Raw genomic sequence first — 23,928 nt, 5'->3', positions numbered from 1 at the left:
TCCTTGCTCAGTAATAGCCTTAGCTGTGTCCAATTGAATATGAATTCAGCACCTACTCTAAATTTTCACTCTTTTTTTTTCTCCTCCCCCTGCCTCCTTTAGCCTTTCTTGTGCCACAGCAATGCAGTGGTACTGAAACTTGGCTGGAGAAAGGCGAAACTTCAGGACGCAGATAGTTTGGGAGGACTGACTTAACTGGTAATACACTTCTGTGGGGTAGTGTTTTCTCCTTCCTGACACAAGCAATTCATTGGACTGAGGCCCTATTTTAAATAAACTCATAATTTTCTTCATGCTTCAAAGAGCTTGGCTGTAATAAAGCATGTGCTCCAAAGGTCTAGATTCTGCCCAAAAAAGGAAAAAGCAAATGCTATGTCTGAGGTTTATTTTGATCAAACTGACTCAAATCTATATTTTTAGTGTGTTCTGTGTAAATTACTCAGAATTTATCATTTTAACAACAAGATGTTCATGACAGTACAAAATACTGGAAGAGATCCTCGCTTTTCCTCCAAACCAGATTTCTCTTCCTGCATCTTTTTCCCCACTCGCTTGGGGTTGCCTTTTAATTTTCTAATGTTTGAAAATCATTGTAAAACAAACTGGATAAATACATTAGGCACTTTGAGCTTCACACTTAATAATTTGTTTGCCTTTCAAATGCAAATAAAGTGACTATCAATTGAAAGAAAACTTTTTCGTTCCATCAGTTTGTTTAGGACAATTTTACTGGCATAGTCCTGCTGAGACCAAAGTCTCTTGTCCGGTAGAATTGAACATTTCTGTGACATTAGAATACAATTTCACAAAATGAAGCCCCTTGTTGAAAATGGGGTGAATTTTAAAAGTAGTGTATGAACTGGTGAGGAGGCACTCTGTAAAAAAATAATACTCTGCACTTGTTTGTGGGAGTAGCTTGTTTCATTAAAACAGTCTTGGGTTTGTACTCCTCGTTGGAATTAATTGAGGGAATTTTTTTAATAGTATTAAGTTTTAGAGTATAGTGTTAGAGAAGCAGAAGTAACATCTGGTCCTTGCTTTCTGAAGGTCTGAACTGTCTACTTAAGTTACAGTCAATGTCAAATTTGGGTGAAATTAAACTGTTTCAGGTTTTATATAAAAGACTGAATTTCCTTTGCTTCTCGGAAGCCTTCCAGCGATTGAAGAGCGTTTCTCTCTTGTCTTATCAGCTCTGATGCTTGTTGCCTGTTCCCGTAGTTAAAAAATCAATACATATGGTTTTGATATTTGGCAAACAGAGGTTTAATTTTGCAGCTGCAAGATCCCCGTATGAAGGGAATGCATCTTACAGAAATAAAAACGTTTAGAGTCCACTTATATGTGAGAACACTTGCGAATGAAACTCCATTCCATTTCTGTCAGCTTTTGTTTCATTATATTTAATTACAAACAATTTGCATGTTACTGGAAATCAAAATTAAAGCAAGAATAGCTGCATGCATGGCAGTATGGTAGAAAAACCAAATTGTTTTGAATCAAAAGCTGAAACTCAGATTGTTAGAAAAATCAAAGTATGGGGTTTTTTTTTAAATATATAGTACATCTTAGAGCATGATTATACACATTGTTGCCGACACCGTGTAGCTTTTGTGCCTGTGTTACCCACTTGCCAAGTCTAAAAGCATTATTATGGCTGTTTATAGTTCACGTTGATCTCTGATAAAACGTTGGTAATTGCTCTTCTCACCATTAAGCTCTGTGCTAAACCACTTGTTTTTGGGACTCCCGAACTTGTGCATGATTATTTATTAAGGGTTAATCCAAAATGGTATCTCTGTTCATTGAGTATTCCTGACTTTGCAGCACAGCTAGGTCTTGTGGTTTAGACAAAATAAAGTGTTGGATGTGATCCCAGTTTTAATACTCCCAATTTATTATAACCATTGAACCCTGATCAGATCACGGATTGGATTGGATCCCAGTTTTTTAAATGTCCCAATTTATTGCTGGCTTGCAACCCTGATAAGAATACATATTTGATTAAGGCTTCAGTTTTCAAAAATTCCAGTTAATTACTTTTAGATTCTTATTAGATCATAGACGTGTAGTATGGTATGTTGAAGTTATGAAAAAATTACTGGATGATGTTGCACAGGTCAAGGTCATAGTTTCATTTTGTGCTGACAGTATGAAGTTATCAGATTTCTGTTTATTACTGTGGCAGCACTTGCACTGGACAGGAGGATAGATTAATCCCAACTCATTGATTCTGAATGATTCTCATTTTAGATCTGCTGCTGCTCTGCATACCAGAACATGTAATAAAAGAGTACCATGGAACTCCAAGATTGATGTTGGGTTATGAGTAGCTTAGGGAGATGGGTCTCACCTACCTTTCACGGGTTGTGATGTGGCATTTAGAACCAGATAGCAATTTTTGAGCTGTTCCATGTGGCTAATTCAACACTGCAGGATGTTTTTAAGACATTAGGCTGAGAGTTGATCCCAGATCGTCCTAGCTCAAGAACATTAAGAATCAAGGATAACACAATGGCACATCGAATTTGCCTTTTTCTTTAACTATCACAGTATTATTTCAGGTACCAGAGCACTTTCAGGTGTCATAGCCATACCCTCTAAATTTTAGCACCCAAATTCTCAACCAAGGCATTTGAGATCCTTGGCTTGTCCTTCACTGAAGCATTGGTTTCATTTTGCCCTGGAAACCAGTTTTCACAAGCCCACCTAAAGGTCAGAGCAGTTCAGGGGTGATGATTTGGCGCACTCTGGCATAAGTGGGCTGATGTCTTTTCTGTATATATCAGAGGTTTGTTACTTGATGTTTATTTCTATTTTACAATGTAATTTTAAAACTGCTGTTAGAAACCTTTTTACATGCCCAACTAATAAAGTGGAACTGGGCAGTGTGCTAGCCCAGTATTATTTGGATAATACTCGTGCTTTCTAGGAGACAGGCTCATCTGGCCTAGGGATTTCTTTGATGCAGTACTGAATGTAGGTCAGCTCTTGCCTAACCCCAAATCAATAAGGGCATAAGAATGACTTGGAAGCTGCATTTCATTCCTTGCCCTTCCATATGTGATTTATGACAGTCTATCATAAAGCTTTGGCATGCACTTTGAAGCAGTGCCATAGCACAGCATTCCTGTTCTCAGACTCCCTTACCTACAGGATAAAAATGAGAATACAACTCATGGGGTTTGGCAAGCAGGCAGGAAACTGGTTTGCGTGTGCAATTCTCTGTAGTGCTCTTTCCTGAAAGTCTTAAAGCTTTGTCTGCTTAGTCAAAGCTGAGCTTTGCTTTCTAATCCAGAACTGTTAATTACAAATAACCTGTGACTCCCTAACTAACACAGACTGTTCCTGGTTTTCAACAAAGTGATCCTGTTCAAGATTCCAGTTTCAGTCTTGTGGGTGCAATGAAGAAATGTGCAGGACATGGTATTCCCTGGAGCTAGGCTTGCTCCTTCCACTGCTAAGCTTTCATTCAAATGAAGGCATAAAGCTTATGTAGATGCAGAGATGGTTGTACAGATTAATGAGGTCTCCTGAGCTAAGTGGAGCTGCTACAAGTATCTATGAAGGAGATGTTCCAAGAATACCCACTCACCAAAGGAGGCGGCCCCAGGGACTCAGTGCGTGTCAGTCTTCGTGGGTCTGTTGTGACCTGTGTAACTCCATGTGGTTGTAGAGGTTGGGGTTTTGTGAAGGTGTCAAATCGATGTTGTGTCTTCCCACAGTCATTACGGTCTCTCTGGAGTTTTTCTGAAGACAGCATTACAATCCTCAGTGGTGTATGACTGATATCTACGCTTGTTAGAGATGTGCCATCGATGGCAGTGAATAAGATAAATAAACTGATGCCTCTGTCTCCCCATAGTTTTTCTGCAGGTATTCTGCAGTTGCTTTTTTACTGGTTCACTGTTTATCTGATGAGCTTCTCTGAAATAATTAAGCTTAATGACTTGGTCAGAGAGGTGAATCTATGGGGTTTGACTGCAGTTGGTATTGTTTCCATTCCTATTGCTTCCATTTCCATTGTTCCCAAAGACTAAAATATAAGCAGAGTTAAATCTGGGTTTCTATGAATATTCCATTATTTTGATTCTCATTTCACAATTATTTGTTCAAGAATGAGCTCATGTTAGCAAAAGGGACATAGGTATGGCGTGCACAGCATCTTACTTACCTTTTTAATGGAAAAGTACAAATTACAGACACCTGAGAATTCCTTTAAATCAGTGCTGAGAACTAGACCTGCAACTTATCTGTGGACTCCAAAGTCCTTGCAGACTCAAGGCCATTTTAGGAGCAGGTTGGAGCTCTTAAAGACATCAGAACATCTCAGGTGAAAGATGCCGGAGTAATTTTGACAAACCTGGAATGATTCCACTGTCTAATCCACATTGTCACAAAACAAGGAGCATTGTGTTGACAGGAGGCTGAGCAGCCCGATCTGTGCAGTCAGCCTTGCTTTCAGCAGGAGTTGGAGCAGGGTGACCTTCAGGGGGTTCTCTCCAACCTAAATTTTTCTGTTACATTATCACTTCAAAAAATAACTCGGGATAGTTGTGAGTATAGAAAATTGCATAGCGTAGTAAAATAAAGAATATATTTGGCTTTTCTGATAGTTGGGTTTCTGTAATCTGGTGCATTTCACTCAGTGTACAGCTAGTACAGACAGGAGAGAGACAGAAAACCTTTCTCAGATTTAACAGCAAAGGTAAAATCCTGTTCTCATTTAAGTTCACAGGGTGGGGAAAAATACGCTGACCCCATTAAAGCTAGGATTTTCTTAGAGGACAGGATCCCGTGTAAAATAGTGTCTCCTCTGAAAGAAATGGAAGAACATTAATACCTCAGTCTTGTCTATCCAAAGTTCTCACTCCTCACTTTGTGGTATGAAAGGCTTATGTTTCATCTTAAGTTTGTCGTAAATCTTAAATTTTATTGTTAGTGTAGTTCTGTCTCCATCCTAGGTTTTTCTTTCCTCCATTTCTGTACTTAGAACCATCCTAAGACAGCTCCTTTGGTCAGTTTAGCAGTATATGGGTGGTGTGGGGTAGTTTCCTAGAACAGCCAGTACTTCATGTTTAGCCCTGGTGGTTTTGATCATTGGGACAGTTAATGCTTGTTGTAAGATCTATCTTATTTAGCTCGAGTTACAGTCTCTTACTCACTTGAATTTGTGGCTTCCCATTTTTATTTCTGAGACTGTTTCTGTTCTTGTTCACAATTACAGATACTAATTATGGGGGAGAAGATGTTCAAATCCAGCACAATAGAATGAGCTGGAATGATGAAACACTTGCATAGCTTATGGAGAAGATGTTTTCAACAAATACGCCTCCAACAGAATACCCTGAAAGATAATACTAAATTAGATATTGTCTGAGTCTTGATGAGTCCATATCAGATGTCCTCAATTTACTGGCAAGAGGTGGATTTTTATTTTATTTTATTTAGCTATGAGACCTGCCTGCCTCTAGAGTTTTCCTAGGTGATGGTTGAAAAAATACAGATGAGGCTTTTCCTGATAAAAGATGCAGGTTTGAATAAGATCATTAATGTCATTAGACCATGGCTGTCTGACAAATGATTATGAAATAAAAATTAAAAGCACTGTACTGAAATTATCTCCTCAAATATTCAAGTGAAATATACCCATTCCCATCAGTGATTATGGCTTATGAATATCTGAAGGCAGAATGTATTCAGTTCACTATTATGTAAATGAATGAAAATACAAGATTTTAGTTACCAAAATATATTTTGCTAGCAGCTAGAAAGGAATTAAAACATTAAACCCAATGGAAATCTAAGTGACCTCCTGCAGAAATAGGCTGCTTTCCTCTAGACAACCCGTTACTCAATATATGTATGAATTAGGTAAATGAGAGACAAAAGCAGAAATGTTATGTAAAATCACAGTTGAAGTATTAAGATACTAAATCAGATGTAAATTGAGTAATTGTTGCGGTATGTAGATCTTGGGGAGAGTCACGTGGCGGGGAGGCAATGCAGCAGCTTTTATTCTGCTTTCTGGAAGGAACAACCAAATGGGTGGAAATATGTTTAACAGCTCAATGACCTCAAAAAACTTAAAGGATTGGGTCCTTTTTCGGAGTTTAGGTATGCCTCAAAATGATTGTATGCCCACTCACTTACCTGCTTTTATTCTGCTCCTATTACTGTGAACAGAATAGAAATTATCCTGAAAGGCCTACGGCCCTGTTGGTGTTTACAAGTTTTGCCTTTGCTTGTTATTTGTCCTTCTTCCCTGGGAGCATCTTTCATTGACTTACAGAGCACCTTGCTCATTCATGTACCTGTTTGTGCTTCCACAAAGTCTATTGCTTTTAATCCACTGTACAAGAAATGTAGCTGTATTAATCTGAAGTATAAAACAGGGTCCCTTTGTGAAATACGCTGTTTTGGTCAGTAACTGCATTTTCTGTCCTGTGTTTGACTACTTAGATGGACACCATGGGGCTCAAACCCATTGCTCAGTACCAAGCCATACATAGTCAGTGCATGGTAAATTAAAAAATGTTGCAGCACTTTTGCACTTTCCCTAGAAAGTCAGAAGAAGCGGGATGACCCAGAATTCATGGGGAGTGCAGAGGGGGAGTTCAAACACCTCAGGAAAGGTTGTGCTTTTTTGTTTTGTGTCTGTTTTGGTTGGGTTTCCCCATCCAAAACTGTTGTGATGCTAAGTGCGGCCTTGCAGCTCTCCGAGTAAGGTAGCACCCACGGTCCTTCCTGGGCCGAGCTCCCCACCTGCAGTTTCTGCCCTGTGGCTAGATGTAGCAGCTGGTGGTGTCACGTCTCTTGTTGGGCAGCAGATGGCCTGACCCTCACCGGAGGATGGCAGAATCAGGAAGACATGCTGCTTCAAGATCTGCCCTGATCCAACGTGACGGCTTTTTAGACTGACCGAGCCAGGGCTGGTGTGGGCCCTCCAGAATGAGTGGCAAGCCGGGCTGCATCCGGTGTTGTGCCGGTGGTTTCCTGTGGAAGGCAGTCTTTGGGTTCCACAGCTTCTAATGACCCTGGCCTTTGTTGAGCTACTGTGCTGGGAGCATTAAGTCCTGCGTTTTAATTTTCACAGAGGCTTAGAGCACTGGTTTTAGAAACTTCAGCATTTTCTTTTTCCCAGCCACCTACCCAGCTTCCACCTGGTGGGCCAAGAGATGAGGAGTATCTCTTATGGCTTTTCCTAGCCCTCCAATTCCCAAAAGCATGTCTGGGTCTGCTCCAAAAGTCACTTCTGCTCAGCTCTTCTGGAGTTTTCTCGAGGTGGTCCACATCCCTTCTTCCAGCTGCTTCACTCTGCGTGTGCCACAGTCTTTTAAGCCAGCTTTTGCCTGTCAGTATCTCTGTCACTGATGTCAGGCTAAAGCGTTTTGCATTGTGTTTGTCACAGGCAGGGAATACATATGTGGTCATTGACAGTAGCTCAGCAGAAACACAATAACTTGTTAAGCCACAGTAACTCAATCGTGTGTCTGAGCTGCAGCTGGAAGGAGCCGTTTGGGCTGTTAACCCTTTTGTGGCTGCTGCACTCTGGGTTTATGCGTCTTTTCACGTGTTAGCATGTGAGAAATCACCCTATAGGATTTGTGTGGGTTTGTCAGATAGGAAGATTGTTTGAAGGATAAATGAGAGTGTTTCTTTGATTTATAGCTCTGGGGGTGTGATATGGGAAATGCAGAGAAGTGTTTCCAAAATGCTGTGTGCCGCTTCCAGAAGTACATGAGGTGTCTAGGATCCTGTCCTCATTTGACTTGTACAAATCGGATACAACATGTTTTGGAAATGGTACCTGTAGTTCTAGTGAGGTTATATATGTTAACAGACTATATTGTTTTGCTGAAATTATTTATTGTAGAGAAAGCTGCTATGGATAGCTAGTGGGTCTTGAAAGCAACAGAAAAAATAGGAGTAGGATATGCATTTGGATACTATTAAGAAAAAGGTGAGTCATGGGAGGGAGAGAAAAAAAAACCCTACATTGCTTGATATGGTGCTTTTGTTGCCTGTCCTTTGGGTCCTTGTGTGCAAAGGCTGTGTTTTTACAGAAACACAGCTAAGGGAAGTTGATGTAGTGGCCGTGCGCAGATTCAACTGGAGAATATGGTGTTCAGGTGACGGAAGAGAGCAAGCAGGACTGATAGGGGATACCAAAAAGGAAATTCATGTAACTTCCCTTCATTCTCTGAGTTTTTCTTTTCCCTTTCCCTCATCAGGAAGTTTGTAGAAACTTTAGTTCTACACTAAATTGTTCAGATGGTGACCTGTGCCTCTCCACATCTCTGGTTTCACTGCCCGCATCATGGTGCTGAGTGACATTTTGTCTTTTGTCACAAATACACAGCAGTTGTTTAATGAGATCCATCCTGTGCTGTGAGTTTGGGGCTCTCTTGTAGTAATCGTTTGTAATAACTATAAGCTGGTTGCTGTGATAGTTGTGTTGATTTGGAAGATTGTATTTATTTATTTATTGTGATTGGGAGTAAAGATACTTCTGGTTCAGATAAGGGGCAATGCGGAGGGAGGTGCAGGAATGGTAAATGACTGGAATGGGATACAGCAGAAGTAGCCTGCTTGGGAAAGTTGGCAGAGCGATGGAAGGAACAGCACATTCATGTTTCTGTACCTCAGTAAAGAATTCCTGGGCACCTCCTGAGATGTGCTATAGAAAACACAGCTTTAAAACTGGGTGAAAACATGGTGCTGAAATACAGTGAGGATATTTAAAACTAGACAAAAAATCTTTAAGGAACTTCTAAAGAATACAAACGTAAGAGAAGGCGTGGAAGGACAGGTAAATAGGAAGGGAGGGAGGGCCAGCTGAAAGTTTGTTTCCTTATATTTGAACAACTGGATTGAAATGAAAAAGAGATCACTGAGGAAATTTTATAGATTTGTGTGGAAGAGTAAAAAGGAAACAAGAAATATTAATGCAATTATAATAGCCTTATTGAAAAGAGAAAACATTGATCATGAAGAATTTCACGTAACCCAGTATCGACTGGTCTGTATAATATAGAATGCAAATAATTGTTCTTGAGCAGGTTTGACTTATAATAGTGACGGCGATTGAAGATTGCATTCATAAGGAGAAGTTGAAGAAGCTAGGCTTATTCACAGGAACAAAAGAAAATTGTGGTGACCTAATTCCAGCTTTTGTTGTGCAGAATATACCAGTATTGATAGCAGGACAAATTACTCGCGCTGTCAGACATGAAAGCGAGATTCACGTGATGCTGCTGTGCTGCTCTACTCTTGCTTTCAAAGAGGTCTTAAATACCAAGGGGACAGTTGTTGTATTGGTCCAGAGAACATTGCAGCTCATTTTCTGTGAAGCTGCTGGGACTCTTCTCAGGACTGAGTGCTGTGCCTTCCGCACTGGTGTGTGACAAGACTATTCCCTGAAATGCAGTGTCCTCCCATTTTTCTGCCTGTGTTGTCCCACATGGACCTGTGTGTGCCATGAAACTTGTACCTCGTACGATGTCTTCCTGCACTAAAGTCTGTGTTTAGCCTTTTTTTGATCACTAATTGAGGGTGAAGCCCGCCATAGTTTTCCAGGTTTTTAAGAACATTCAATGCTTTTTCAGAGTGAATCTGGAAGACAGCAACAATCTCAAAGTGCTTTTTGCATTTTAGTGAAAGAAGAGCAGGATAATTGGAGGCAAGGACTACTGCCAAACTGACAGTTATTGGGTGCAGGAGCTAACAGTTAGTTGTGTGATTTATTTTTTTAAACAAAGATAGTGCCTTCGTTTGTACATTTCTGACATAATCCCATGTGGGACATGTAAAATATTAATCCCTCTGCAAGAGGGTTTCTCTTGAAGTGCCTGTATATATAAAAGATGGAAAACCAGCAGCATAGACCTCCCTTCCTGCTTCACTGATGTCTGAGGCCTTATTTACAATGGAAATCCACCCCTGTCCTTGTAGCATGATGAGTGCTCTCGGACGATGAGCTACCTGAAAAGGTTTTCACGGGAATGAACCAAGTGACATCTTTGCCCCAAATTCCTTTATATGAACGATTATTGTGGTGTTTCCCTCATGGACAGAGGCAGGCTCCCTCTGCCACTCCCTGCCGCATAATCTCTCTTTTATCTTTAGTCACAAACCCTTGGAGTATAAAGACTTCGTGTGCTTTCAGCGGCTCTCTAATTATTACTCATTTGCCAGCAGTGCTTTGTGGTTTAGGTAGAAATGCAGGCTGACCACTGCTTTTTATTTTGTTTGCTTAGATAGCTTCTCCGTGTTGACTTACTCCCCATGCCATTGTCCCTTGCTTTATGAATAAAAGCATGACTTTTACCAAGGTCTATACCAGTGTCACTGTTAGTTTTACAAAGAAGTTGTACATGTCTTCGTTCTGGAAGTGCCATTAAACTCTTGCTGTCCTGAAAAGCCATCAGCCAGCTAAGCCAGTGCAATTGTCAGTAAAATGTGAGAATATGCGTTTTACTAACTGAATTTATCACATATTGACACCAGGCTATGACCTCCATAAGATCCTCCAATAAAATCTCCCTTGTGGATGGAGTCAGAGTTGTGCAGAATCAAAGGCTCATTTTGAAGTCTGCGACTGCTTCGAGACACTGCCTTACCCTGGGTGAGGTTGCACTTGAGGATTGTGCCTGTCCTGACCCAGGCCACTGTTTGAATTCAAAACAGGGAGTGTGTGTGGCATGAAAACCTGGAGCAAAAGAGAAGTGGAGTGAAGGTTACAGAGGAGGAGGTGACTGTAGAGAGAAAGGAGCTCCAGGAAGTAAAAAGGAGAAATTCTTAGGAATTTCTAGGAAGCCTCAGCATAGAAACCCGAGAGGTTTTAAGGATATAGATGGATTGCAGCTCATTTCTTCTTATTATCCTTTCATCTCAAAGAAGTACTGTAGTAGATTACATTAAGTCTCTGAGTATTTTTAATGATATCTGAAGAAAAACTAAAGAAAATGAACTAACTCGGCTGGGATCAGGAACTTGAGGAAACGCAGAAGTGGTGTTTTAGGAAGGTATTTTCTCACATGGTCTCTATATTAAAATGTTTCATGGAATATATCAGGTCGGAAGGGACGCATTAGGATCATCAAGTCTAACTCCCTGCTTGCAGAACTATCTAAAATTAAACCACGTGACTAAAAGCATTGTCCAGATGCTCCTCAGACTCTGCATGCTCAGTGCCATAATCACTTCCCTGGGAGCCTGTTCCAGTGACCAATCACCATCTTAGTGAAGAATTTTTTCCCAGTATCCAATCTGAACTTTCCTGAGACAGCTTCATTCCTTTTCTTTGTGTCACATTGCTGGTCACCAGTGAGAGGAGATCAACACCTGCCCCTCTGTTGCCTGCCTTAAGGAAAGTTTAGGGTGCAATGGGATCACCTGCTCCAAAGTCTTACCCTTGAGGCTTTTTGCTATCTGGGTCGCCCTCCTCTGGACACACTAATACTGTGATGTCATTCTTTTATCGAGGTGACCAAAACTGCACACAGTACTCAAGTGCTAGAGAGAAGGGTCACCTGCTTCACTGAGGGAAGGCAGAGTAGGTAGTGGGACCCTCCCTGACTGTCAAGGGCTGCACCATATGCAGGCTCATCCCTCTGTAAAGTGTGACTACATTGCAAGTGTTAAAAACTAACATCACTTCTCATACGTCCTAGCGCAGTTAATGGAGAGGGGTTACTGGAAAGCATGCCTGATAGACATTAATGTACTCACGTAAATGTGTGGAAAGGCATGTTGTTCTCCTCAGAATTATTTGTGAACCTTTTTAGCTACAAATTATTTGAAAAGTATTAGCATTTATTTTGATGATACAATTCTAATGAAATAAAAGAAGTGGTATGAATTCCATTCTGTACGTAATAGCTGCTGTCTGTCAGACTGGAAGCTCCCAATGTGCTCATCCATTTCTTCAGGGAGCCATCTTCTCCATGCCTTTTAAAGACTTTCTCCAGAACATCTTCATTTTTCACTATGCAGAGTCCTGAGGCCATTATGCTTTACTGGGGTAACCGTGTCTGGTAGACCCTTTTTACTTATTCCCCTGTGGTACAAATTATACTGCTCTTTCTTTCAGCAAATGTTGACTATTTCTGTCAGGCACTGCATCTCTATCTGTCTTCCGTTCTTTGTTTTTTCCTCCATGCCCCGTTATTTTCTGTAAATGCTATTTATTACATCCTGTGGTCAGCATTCTGCCAGATCCATCTCACTGCATTTAATTAAGCTGTGTCAAGGAGTAGCTGAGCAGTTAACAGAAGTTGCCTCACAAAGCCTTGCTATAGGTTATTTTTCTCCAGTGTGAATGTAGAATCACTGAATATCAGCTGAGTTTGAAATTTACCTGAATATGTTTTACTATTCCAAAGAGATTACACAATGGCCCTGATTAGCAGCAGCATTTTGTAATACCACTTAAGGCTTTATCACAGTGGAGCACTGCCAGTAATAGTCTTTAATTCACTTATATGTACCAATTCATCTCTGTCAGGTTCCTATTAATTTCTTTGCTGTTTTACTTTATCCCTATCCCCTATATAATAAGGCATGATTTTCACATTTATGTAGCCAAAATAAAATAATAATAATTTTAAAATCTTCAGCAAATTATCCATGGTCCTTTGATTTGAGGCAACTGTGCCATCTCTCCACTTATGTTCACATTTAATCCACTTTTCACAAGTTAATGTATTTAGGATACTCTGGGTCAGATGAGTGACCAAGGGGCAGTAACAATTTTACTGTCTAATTTAGATTAAAAAGTTTCAGGATTGGGTTAGGTATATTAACTGCAAAGTGGAGGGTAGGTGTAGAATTAAATCTGTGTCTTCATGCGTACACACACGCACATACACGCTTGCGAAAAGCCACACTATATACAGCATCATTTTTTTTCATGAAAATGATGACCAACCTTGGTTACAAAGGTGATTGCCAGGGATACAGAAGTGCTGCATGCACTATTTTGTCATGTCTAGCACGGTGTACTGGAAGATGTTAAGACTTGCGTTTGGGCATGGTGCTCCAAACTTGTGTCGTGAATCAGTTTCTGTGGTTGCTGTTGAAGCAGATCCAACTACATATTTGTTCTTTCTCATTGTTAGGATTGGTGCAAAGCATCAGGAGTTACGGCAAAAGCAACTGAGAGCCTTGAGTGATTATTCCACTGGTCCTGGAGGACCTGACATTGATGATGATGAGGTGGATCCAAATTATGCCAGAGTAAACCACTTCCGAGAGGCCTACCCAGCAGCAAGCATCTACAGGCCATCATCACCGGCAGTAGCGGAAACCTTTGTATATCCACGTGATTCTCCTTCAACACCAATGGAGAGGGAGCACTTGGAAGGACTGTATGCAAAAATAAACAAGCAACACTACCCACAGACTCCCAGTGACAGGTAATACTGCTGCCTGGCATTATAAACTATCACAACTTGGTGGGGACGGGGCCTGAGGCTGAGTGGGGGAGCTGTACAGATGCCCCAAACCTCTGTATTTACTGGCTAGAAAGCCATGGATTTCCTTTTAACCAAAACCATGATTTGCTGCAGCAGTTACCCCCAAAGCATCTGAGCAAGGCAGCAGTCAAACAGAAATCATTAAAGAAAAGTCCATATTTCACAAACAGAATGAATGAACTGACTCCAGTCCAATTCCTGCACTGCTGAGAGAGTGTTTTTCCCTCTTTCAATTGGGAAAAGTTCTTACCCTGCAGCAAAAATAATCTCTGTTTTCAGATCCCTTTCGATCCTGCTGATCATCAAGTGCCTCTTAGTAACAAGTTTTGTACGATAGCATGATATACTGCATATGTTTATGGTTTAGCTTTCCCCAGCTGTGTGATATTACACACTTTCAATTAGGTTGGGGAGAGGACTGGGAATCATGGCATTTTTATGCAGGCTGTGAAGTGTGGCTTCACAAGACTGATTGCCTTTCACAGCCTTTCCAATAACCAAGTGGGAAGGAAAGAGCCATTTTTAATCCTTACTGTCAAGCCTCCAGGTTGATAGCATTAAAGAAAGACGGTCAAGTTTTTCTCTGGGTTAAAAACAAAACAGAAATTCCTTTTAGTTGGTGATGTAGTCACCATTATGATTATTTTAAACCTGGTTGTTTATGGAATGTGGGGCTAAAAGAATGTAAGACTTCATTACTCTCATGGTGCTAATATAGTGATGTTGGGTTTTTCAAACCAACCTATGTTTGTGTAGGCAAGACAGACAAGTAGATGTGAAAAAAAAGCTAAAAGAATAGGACATGGGGGACTTGAAGAATCCTTCATGCGTTGACTTCATATTCCAATCTGAAGTGTCTCCCCATGGCCTCGATCTGTGCTATGTGGTACCAAACTTGTTAATCTTGGATAAGTATGTGAGCACAGATAGAGTGTTTTCAGTTTGTGGCATCATAGTACTTCAGAAATGTCTACTGAGTCATTGTTATAAATAGTAATAAAACGCTTCTCTCATAAATCCAAGTTTGTAGTGGGGATTGGGCCAAGTGTTTCTTTTTCACCTAAATTCAGTATGATAGAGATCTTTCCAGACATAATGGAATTGCTGATTTTCTTCTTTCATATTATTAACTCCTGTCCTCCTACTGCACAAGGATGAGGAGGGTGAAATAAGAGGCACTGTACGGATCTCAGCTTTTTGCCTTCAGCTGTGTTTTGCTCTACTAGAAAAATCTTGAGGTGATTGTTACTGAAACTGCACAAACGTTTGTATATAGAGAAGGAATCAGAAACCAGGTTCATACTAATTCATAAACCCAGACCCGAAAGTTCTCAGTGGGAAGATTGCATATATTTCAAATGGAAATATATACAGATGTAACTCAGTTGGAGTAAGACGTCATAAAGGTTGCTTCATAATACCAGTTTTAACAGAGAATTTATAGCTTTGCATTTAAAAAACATCATCTGTATTGAAGTGGGGTCTCTACATTGTTTTTCCACACAGCAGAAAGAAAAGCTCAAATCTTTCCCTCTGGCCTCTTATTTGATAGCTTATACTGTGGCTGTAACTACAGTTACTTTGTAAGGCAAGTTGACTTGCCTTGTGGACAGGATCGAAGTTCCAACCAGGTTTGGATTTAGTGTTGGGATCCTGGATTTCAGTGTGGATTTAGCCATAAGAGCAGGATAACTCAGCGAGACACTAAAACCAAAACCTCTAGCAGGCATGGAAAGTTACCTCGTATCTGAGCCCGTGATCAGAAGTCATGCTGAGAGGCTGCTCCATCTGTGTTGATTCTGTACTGAAAGACAAACAGTCCACAACAACTTCGCTTTGTTGAATTTCTCAGGCTTGTAGAGGCTGTTTAACCAGATTAGGACAAAATAGGAAATGTGGGATTCTTATTAGGCTGCCTTTGTTCTTTTTTTAAACCTTTCTTTCCTTTGTCTCAGAGACAAAAATGTTGTTGTTATTCGCCAGCAGAAATGTGCCAAATGCGAATAATTTTATGTGAATTTATGCAGTGGGTCATGAGGTCTCAGCAAGCAGTTGTTGAATATAGTGGCAACTTCAGGCAAGGAAACCTTTCTGTGCTAGAGGGAGAGCAGTGAAAGGAGAAAGAGATGTGGAAAGAAAAATCCCCGGATAACATGTTAATTACAAAAACAAATCTGCTTTCAAGGGTCAAGTATGAAAACTACCTTGTCTGCCTCAGAATGATGGGAAAGGGCTATAATGGATGCTTATTAGCCAAACCAAAGTTATTTTGTGTTTGCAAGGCTGAACATTTATCAACATATTTGTCATGTAATAGCTTGTGCTTTGGTCTTGCTAACACATGCATGCTCTCTCTCAAAGTTTTGCTATTAATTTTACTTTAGATGGATGGCTTTTTCTCCCACCTCTGACTCTCAGCTTGTAATATAGTGTGGGGAGACTCGATCAGTGACTAAAGTAAATGGGCTTTTGGGTAGAAGGGGAATTTCTACACAGAATGGATGATTTCAGTTCGGTCTGGGAATTCCAGTTACGTGTCATTATGATAGAGAATTAAAACCCATCATTTGAAACAAGAAGTTCATTTTTATTTTATTTCATTTTTGCAGGAAAATGTATTGATATAATTAATGCCTTCTAGAATTTGGAAGCCATTTGTAAAGTTAAAAGCTGAGTGTCCAGATAAGCACTGTTCACAGTTCACGTATGCTTACTCACCTTCCCTTTTCTAATCACCAACATCCTTCGAGTGTTCCTGGTTCATTCTTCTCAGTAGATCCAGTTTAAACTGGGAATCTCCTTCAGTATAGAGCAAAGCTGCACACATATGAAGTCTGTCGCTTTCATCATTGTGAAGCATGTTTGCTGCCTCCAAGCACTGCTCCTCAGAGCACACACAGACCTGCTTCACACTCCTGTGTTCAGACTACCATCCCCTGTCCCTGCGCTTGCATCTGGCATCTCAGGGGTATTTTGCTTTGGGTTTTTGAGGGGTTTGCTTTGTGTCTTACTTTGTACTGTTGTGTAACGTTGTTCTGCACTGCTTCACAATTGTTGATTTTCATTCCAACGATGACTATATTCAGTGAAATAGATGTAATTTTTTGTGTATATTTTGCTGAAAGCTTTGGAATTCTTAACTAAGAGAGGTGCTATATAAATGTAAATTGTCCTTATTAATGAATATAGTGAAAGCATTAGCATGATCAGTGTATTCTGTGAATGTTAAGTTAAAGAGAGCGAAAAAAAATAGCTGGCAAAATCACACATTTCTTTGTAAATCAAGCATTTTTCTGTTTATTTCTAATTAGCCACAATTTTCTGTAATGCAAATGGCATCCCAAAGGATGGTGCAGCCTGCGCAGCCACCTTGTGCAGCTGGGGAACTCACAGGGTCTTTGCCGGAGACGCTGTACGTTTCCCCAGCCTGCAGCAGAGGCTGGGTGATCTGTGGCCCATATGTTCCTGAAACAAGTGGTAAGTCACATCTCTCTGAGTTTAGTCATCAAGGCTGTACCATGACAGTGCTAAGTTGCACCATGGCAGAGTCTAGGTGTCAGACCAAAGCCAAAAGAGCATATGCACAACACTATTATCACTTAAATGTCAGGCATGTCACATGGTGCGACCCTTTCTCACATTTTGAATAAGCAATTTCCTCTTTTTTTTCCTCCCTTGAACATGGTGCTGTCAAGTATATCCAAACACCCCGAGCTCATCTCCGGAAAGGTTCTAGAGACTTTGCTTAACTTATTTCCTCAGCCCAGAACTATGAAACATTTAAAGTCTGATGCCAAACTCATTGCCAAGTATAATTCTTCATTTATTTATGTGTCTTATCTTGGGGAATTTCAAAGTGCTGGTCTGACGAAAACGAGTACAGTTTTCCTTTGTTTAGCAAGAATAGATTCAGAGTTGTATCTCGTGGCAGATTTAAAAAAACAACCAATAAAAAACCCCACACTGTTTTATTACACAGGGGTCGAGTCCAAAGCTCCAGTCTGATCCAGCTTTCCGTTTTTGGAGATGCTATGTTGGGTCCAACTATGCGAGATCTTATGCTCTATGATGTTAATTGATTAATTGAAAAATGCATCTTTCTTATTTCAGGGTGAAGGTTTCCTTATGGAGACTTAGACTCTTCCAGAAAGCTCAGTCTAGCAGCATACAAAGTTAAAAACTAGGGAACAAAACCAATACCTCACACAACCCTAAATCTGCTCCTCGTGTCCTGCCTTTAGAGCTGGCCAGAGTCATGAGAGGGGGGCAAGACATTAAGCAGTCTGCCTCTCTCTGGAAAGGATCAAAGAAAGAAAATTGCTGTACAGGTCCTGAGAAACCAAATGGCAAATGTAAGCTATGTGTAAGCCTGAGAGGAGAGAAAAAAGGGTCCAGGATTTTGTAATTCAGCAAAGGGAGCATTGTTTCCTAAAAAGCAGGCTAAACACTTCTCTTTTGGGCAGGTATAGGTCACTCCCATCCTGCTCAATCCAAGGCCATAGAAATCCAAAGCTGCACAGAAAAGGCTTTGTTCAAAACAGGCAAGTTAGGGTTGCCCAGGTACATTACTTAGCTCTGTATTTCTTACCAGACAGAAACTGAAGTTTTCTTGTTCTTGGTACGAAGTATGGTTGGCATTGTTCACTGCGCATCCTTGTACACCACCTTTTATCACTGGATAGCAAAGAAGCAATCTGCTGCTGTGGGAGTGGGTGGTACTTTACTCAGGAATGGTTATTCTGTACAATGGATAATGTGGAGGCAAGGTAGAAATTGAATGAAGCTGTGTAATATCCTCATACCCTTTGCCATTATACCTTGTGTTACACTGGAAAGAGAATTATGGTCATGCATTGAAATAATTTGATTTATGAAGCATGGCTAGCATGAGCAAGCCATGCAGTCCCTCCACATAGCCTCTTCTGCCTGATGTCCTGAAATCATCTGCATTGTCTCCCTGTCCTTTACTACTCTGTACCTCCTGAGACAGCCCTCTGACTCCTTTACTTCTGGAGTGTATTTTTTTCTGAAATGTACTGCAGAGTTTTTGGAACCTCTGGCTATGATCTAGTCACGGTTCCCTATAATGTTAAAATCAGAAACTTTGTTTGGCGGATAAATTTCTGGATTCGAATGACATCAGGAAGCACAGCAGAGGTTCGGTGGTCCTGGAGCTTCTCAGTAGTCCGTCCTGCTCAGGGGAGCAGGACAGTCCAGAAACCCTAGTTGGCTACCAGCTCTACAGGAGTGTGGGGTGTGCCACTGGAGTTACCCTTGTACTGTAGTGTCTGCTCCTGATACTATTTGTGGTTTTCTTCAGGAAGGAGAAATGGATACTGCATACTCACTGCACTGTGCTAACTAGAGGAAATGTTGAGTACCTGGGACATGTTTAATTGGGTGTAGGTGTGTATGGATCTACTGGTAGCATTCAGGAGAAACTACTTACTGATAGTATTCAAAGTGCTGTTTCCCAGGAACTCCTCATCCAGATCCTTCCAACTATCCTAGCCCTATCATTCACTCTTCATGAAAAGCCCTGATTTCATGGAACTTGGGTGACCCTGAGCTTTTTAGGGGGTGTCTAAACAGAAGGAAGTAGTCAAACTTCAACCAGAGCAGAGCTACCACTGCCATGTAATGTGTGCATGCTTGTTCAAGGCCATGCATTCTTCAGCAGAATAGTCACAAATCTGCCAGCATGCATCCTGCCTGCTAGGCTTTGCATTTGGATCACCTCACTTATTGACAGATGTGTAAAATTTTATATACTGCACTCCCACAACTCCCTTGTGACTGGCCCGCTGCAGATGCTGGTGAGCCTGAGTTTTGGCAGCTGTGTTAAGCATTCATATGCATTCAGGTTTGTTTGGGGTTTTTTGTTTTGCTTTGGGTTTTGTTTTTTTCTCTAGCCCTGTCTTTTCTTATGTGATATATCACTGCATGGAATTATTTTACATTAATTCTGCCTATTTATTGGTAATGTCCCATTCTTTCAGTCGTTTGGATGCAAATGCGGAAGATAGGTCCCTGGAGAAAGAGCAGGTCTGTTGCTGGAAGATGAGACCATACCAGAGGATACAGAGTGAAATGCAGATGGTGTTGTCAGCCTCTTAAATGTACAAATAAAGACAAAATGAGATCGTCCGTGCAGCTGGAATGAAATCATATGGCCTTGCATGTGTTCCTGCCATAGCGTATTTCCTAGTGTGAGCAAGAGATGCTAAATTTTGTCTTATGCAGGATGTTGTTTGACCAAAAGCTCATACTTGCCTCTTTAATCAGCAGCAGGATAATGTGTGTATATATTAACTTTTCTCTGCATAATATTTTTTTTTTACAAAACACCATTTAATTTTGAATGTTAATGTGTGTGTGGTTAATTAAGAAGCCAGAATTGACTATAAGGCTGATATGCTCCAAGAAAGAGAGGAAGATCGTTACACTTCTGCTCATGGATAGCTATTTGTGAACCAGCTGATAATGTGCAAAATTAAGATTTCGTAAGTGGCATTTTAAATGAATGGTTAATGGCTGAAGATTAATTAAACAGTCAGAGTTGTTCAAAAGAGAAGCTGTTAAAATCTTGTTTATAGGCCAGTCACTTCCATACTTAAAGTGCAAACCCTAATAGCATGTGGTATTTCCATTTAGCAGGCAAGCAGTGTAACTAGGATATTTTCCTTGAACAAGGAAATCTGCCATACTGGATACACAGTATGAATGGATGGATGGATGTAGCATTGTGCATTCTGTTTTCTTCTTCCTAATTAATCGTTGTCTGGTAGCACTACAGACAGAGGAATGCATTTCCTCTGAGAATTTGGTAATCTTAAATAAAATTGCTAGATCCTCTTTTAATTAAAGTGTAAGGGACATGCTTCAATCTGATGCAGGTCTGTTTTCCTACTACTCTCCGGTAGTCCATTCTCCTTCAAACTCTTTAGGGTTTCCAGAATGTCCAGCTTTTCATTGCTCCAGGTTGTCTTCTGGCAGAATGTGGTTTTTTGGCCTTACAGAATTGCTCTAGCTAAGGTTAAAAAAACCCCCGAGATCTGTTCTAAGTCAGGTTTATTTCGTATTGCAGGTCTGGTTAAATGATGAATGTTAACCCAGTCCCGTTTCCCTGATTGAAGAGAAACAACAAGCAGTAGGTCATTATGTTGCTCAAAGTTGTGAGGTTTGTCCTTCCAGCAAGCTCTTTGCCAAAAAAAAAGTTGGTTTTTTTTTCTTTTCCCTTTCAGCCCAATTCTCGATATTTCTGTTAACTGTCTGCTGGTTTTCCCCCAGCTTCCCGACACAGTCATGTAACCTTACCATCTCCTGGCTTCTGGATATGCAAGTACTTCCAGAGAAAGGCCTGGTGACTTGGCCTTGTGCAAGCTCTGCTGTGTAGTGCAGTGTAAGATGAATCTACATTGCTTTTGCATCTACTTTCAAGTCTGTGCATACGAAGAACCTCTCTGTCTTGGATGTGGAAGAGGTTCATGAGGAGCACAGACTGGCTTGTGTGTGTGTGTGTACAGACTCTGGTGACATGAGCTCACAGCAAGCTCTGTCCTGACTTTTCACTTTGCTAAGATAAATTGGTGTCTTCTGGTCAAGCTACTTTTAAAAAATTAGTCAGAGTTTAGTGGGAGACAAAGAATACTTTCCCAGAAATCTCAAAGTAATGGACAGATAGTTAAGTCTGGAGGAGAGGGGGGACAAAGGCTATCACCAGACTGCTGCAGAGTAATTCCAGTTAAAAGAGCCTAATAAGGATGGAGAACCCTTAGATCACACAAGGAAGATGGGCATAGACTGACTGGAACCATGAGAAATGTTTTCACAGGGCCTTCACTTCTGTTAGAGGTTCTTCATGGTCAGTGGGACCTGGGCTAACCAGAGATACCTCTGAGCCACAGGCAAAGCAATCCCCACCCCGCACCCCCCCCCCCCCCAAGCAGTGCAGAGTCTTAAAAATCTTCAAGTGTCATCCCACAATTTCTCATACGTTCTCAAAATTAATAGTTGATTGTTTTTCTCAGTTCACCAGGAAAAACTGTTATACCAGTTGAGATGACTGCAGCACAGGGAACCATGGGGCACACCTCAGACCTGCCAGCACTGCTCAGCTCTGCTGCCAGCAGGACCAGTGCAGTAACTCTGGTAGGACTTTCCAGTGTGACTGCTCATGTCCGGGCAAAGTAGATCTGTATAGTACAGATCTGGGCAACTAGGCTGGTGAAGGGGCTGGAGGACAAATCGTGTGAGGGGCGGCTGAGGGAGCTGGGGCTGTTAAGCCTGGAGAAGAGGAGGCTGAGGGGAGACCTTATCACCACCTATGACTACCTGAAGGGAGGTTGTAGAGAGGGGGACGATGGTCTCTTCAGCCAGGTGACAGAAGATAGAACAAGGAGAAATGGCATGAAGCTGTGCCAGGGCAGGTTTAGATTGGATATTAGTAAAAAATTTTTTACTGAAATTGTTGTCAGGGCCTGGAACAGGCTGTCCAGGGAGGTGGTTAAGTCACCATCCCTGGATGTGTTCAAAAAAAGGGTAGATGAGGTACTTAGGGATATGGTTTAGCATAGGATGGGAATGGTTGGACTTGATGATCTTCAAAGGTCTCTTCCAACCTTGTGATTCTTGTGATCTTGTGTACTCATACAGCTTGACTGTGTGGTGGAAACCTTAGGCTGGAAACCACTGTCACCTCTACACATCTGTAAGATGTAGGGAATTCTTGCCATATTCTAAGAAGATTATTTATACACTGGTTTTTCTGCAGTCCTAGCTTACCTAGGGCTTATGCTGGCAGATCTTTAAGATTTTTCTGCAAATCTGTTCCATTGAGTAACTTAGCTCTCAACATAATAAGTTACAAAAGATGTAACGGGGCCATGGATCTGACCTCAGAATGAGTTGATGGGAACCTGCACATGGAAGGTTCAAACATCTAATAGCAGGATAAAATGAGTGCTCCTAAAAAGAGTCCAGGACCTTGCTTCCTGCTTGTGTCAAGATACCAGTGGTGAAAGGTTACCCCAGCACTTCACAAGCAGCGTTGCTGACAGCAAGCATAGGCAGAAGCAAGAACCAGATCTTTCGGTCAGCAGAAAACTAAGAATTGATGTTGTTTAAAAAGCTAAAAATCACTCAATATTGTGCTAGCAAAAATATTAGGAGGACTGATGAGATGTGATGAAAATGGCTTAATAGGCAACAGGATGCTGAATAAAAAGAGAATAATTGTGATTATTGTCTGACAGCTGTGCAGAGCATACAGTCGATGACAAAATAAAACGTGCTATTTTTCAATCCATGATCACAAGTCCACTGGCACAGACAGTAATCCAAGGGGTCATAGCGAGCCAAGAAATAGTTTACTGTTTCATCAGCTCAGGTCTTCCAATGTAGTTAAGTTGGTGTGCACTCTGGACCTCTGTGACTGTCCTCATCCCCGCAAGGAGACCTGGCACCACATGGAGTCCAAGTGTGCAGGGCTAAGGAGCAGTTTCTCTGGCAGGCCGTGCAGCAGCAGAGCATTTGTTGACATCGATTGAGGTACCGGTATTGGAGTGGCTGAAGAGAATTGGGACTATTTTGTGAAGAGTCATAGAAAATTAAATATATAACTTGTCTTAAGCTACATTGCGGCTTGCGTCTGAGAGAAAGTGAGGGCTTTCATTAGGACAGAGGGATGTGAGAAAATGAAGTTGCTTCAGATAAGCATGCTGGTAATCTCTTTGTAATCACCAACTCACACTTGGTGTCTGAACGCCATTTTGATTGCATCAAAGACTTCTACACTCTGCAGTTCCTTGCAATACAGGCAGCTGCCTACATTTTTTCCTTTCACCAAGCTGTAGTGGACAAAAAGAAAAACAACTCATGTTAAAAAAGATGCAAGAGGAGTGAGTGTGAGTGAGCTCCAGACCGTGCTACAAATTTAATTTAGCATACTAGTAGAGCAATAAATGCTCTTTATCTTTTTCCTTTCTTGTTTCCTATGTGTGTTACTGGTATGTCAGTGTGAGGGTTTTGTGGTGTCCCAGTCTTCTGTGTAATCTGCACTGTTGGGAGGTCATTAGCCCCTTCCTTCCAGTGACTTGGAAGCAATGAGGAGAAATGAGAAAGAGACAGCTTATGTTTTAACTTTTCAAACAACATCTTGCTGTTCAGTCTTTGACCCATATTTATGGTTTAATTTCTTCATTCACTTAAAATTTTAATCTTAAATAAAATTTTTCAGCATAATAGTACCCTCGGGGCATTTCTTCTCAAACCAGTATTAGTTAGAACATGTCCTTCAGCTGTGGAATTTATCTGTTATAAACACTTCTGCCCTTAGGCTTTGATGCCTACTTATTCCAGGATACGGTTATTGCCCTGGAAATGGGAATCAGCCGCAAATGATCATTATGGTATTTACATAAAATGCATGGAAAACAATTATTTTGAGACTGGT

General features: G+C 41.0%; 1 protein-coding gene across 1 annotated transcript in view; it reads left to right on the top strand.

Moving 5' to 3' along the window:
• Window positions 1-23,928, top strand: part of PARD3B (par-3 family cell polarity regulator beta) — a gene marked incomplete at its 5' end in the record, with an annotated part of 406,028 nt that overhangs the window by 314,275 nt on the left and 67,825 nt on the right. Inside the window, one exon of the mRNA XM_084264986.1 lies at window positions 13,119-13,415. Within this exon, the coding sequence (XP_084121112.1) occupies window positions 13,119-13,415 (297 nt within the window). The remainder of the gene's footprint in view (window positions 1-13,118; window positions 13,416-23,928) is intronic.

This window comes from Gallinula chloropus, assembly GCF_964237585.1.
Source record: "Gallinula chloropus genome assembly, chromosome: 5".
In the NCBI taxonomy this organism is placed as follows: Eukaryota; Metazoa; Chordata; class Aves; order Gruiformes; family Rallidae; genus Gallinula; species Gallinula chloropus.
This window is presented reverse-complemented; position numbering and strand designations above follow the sequence as displayed.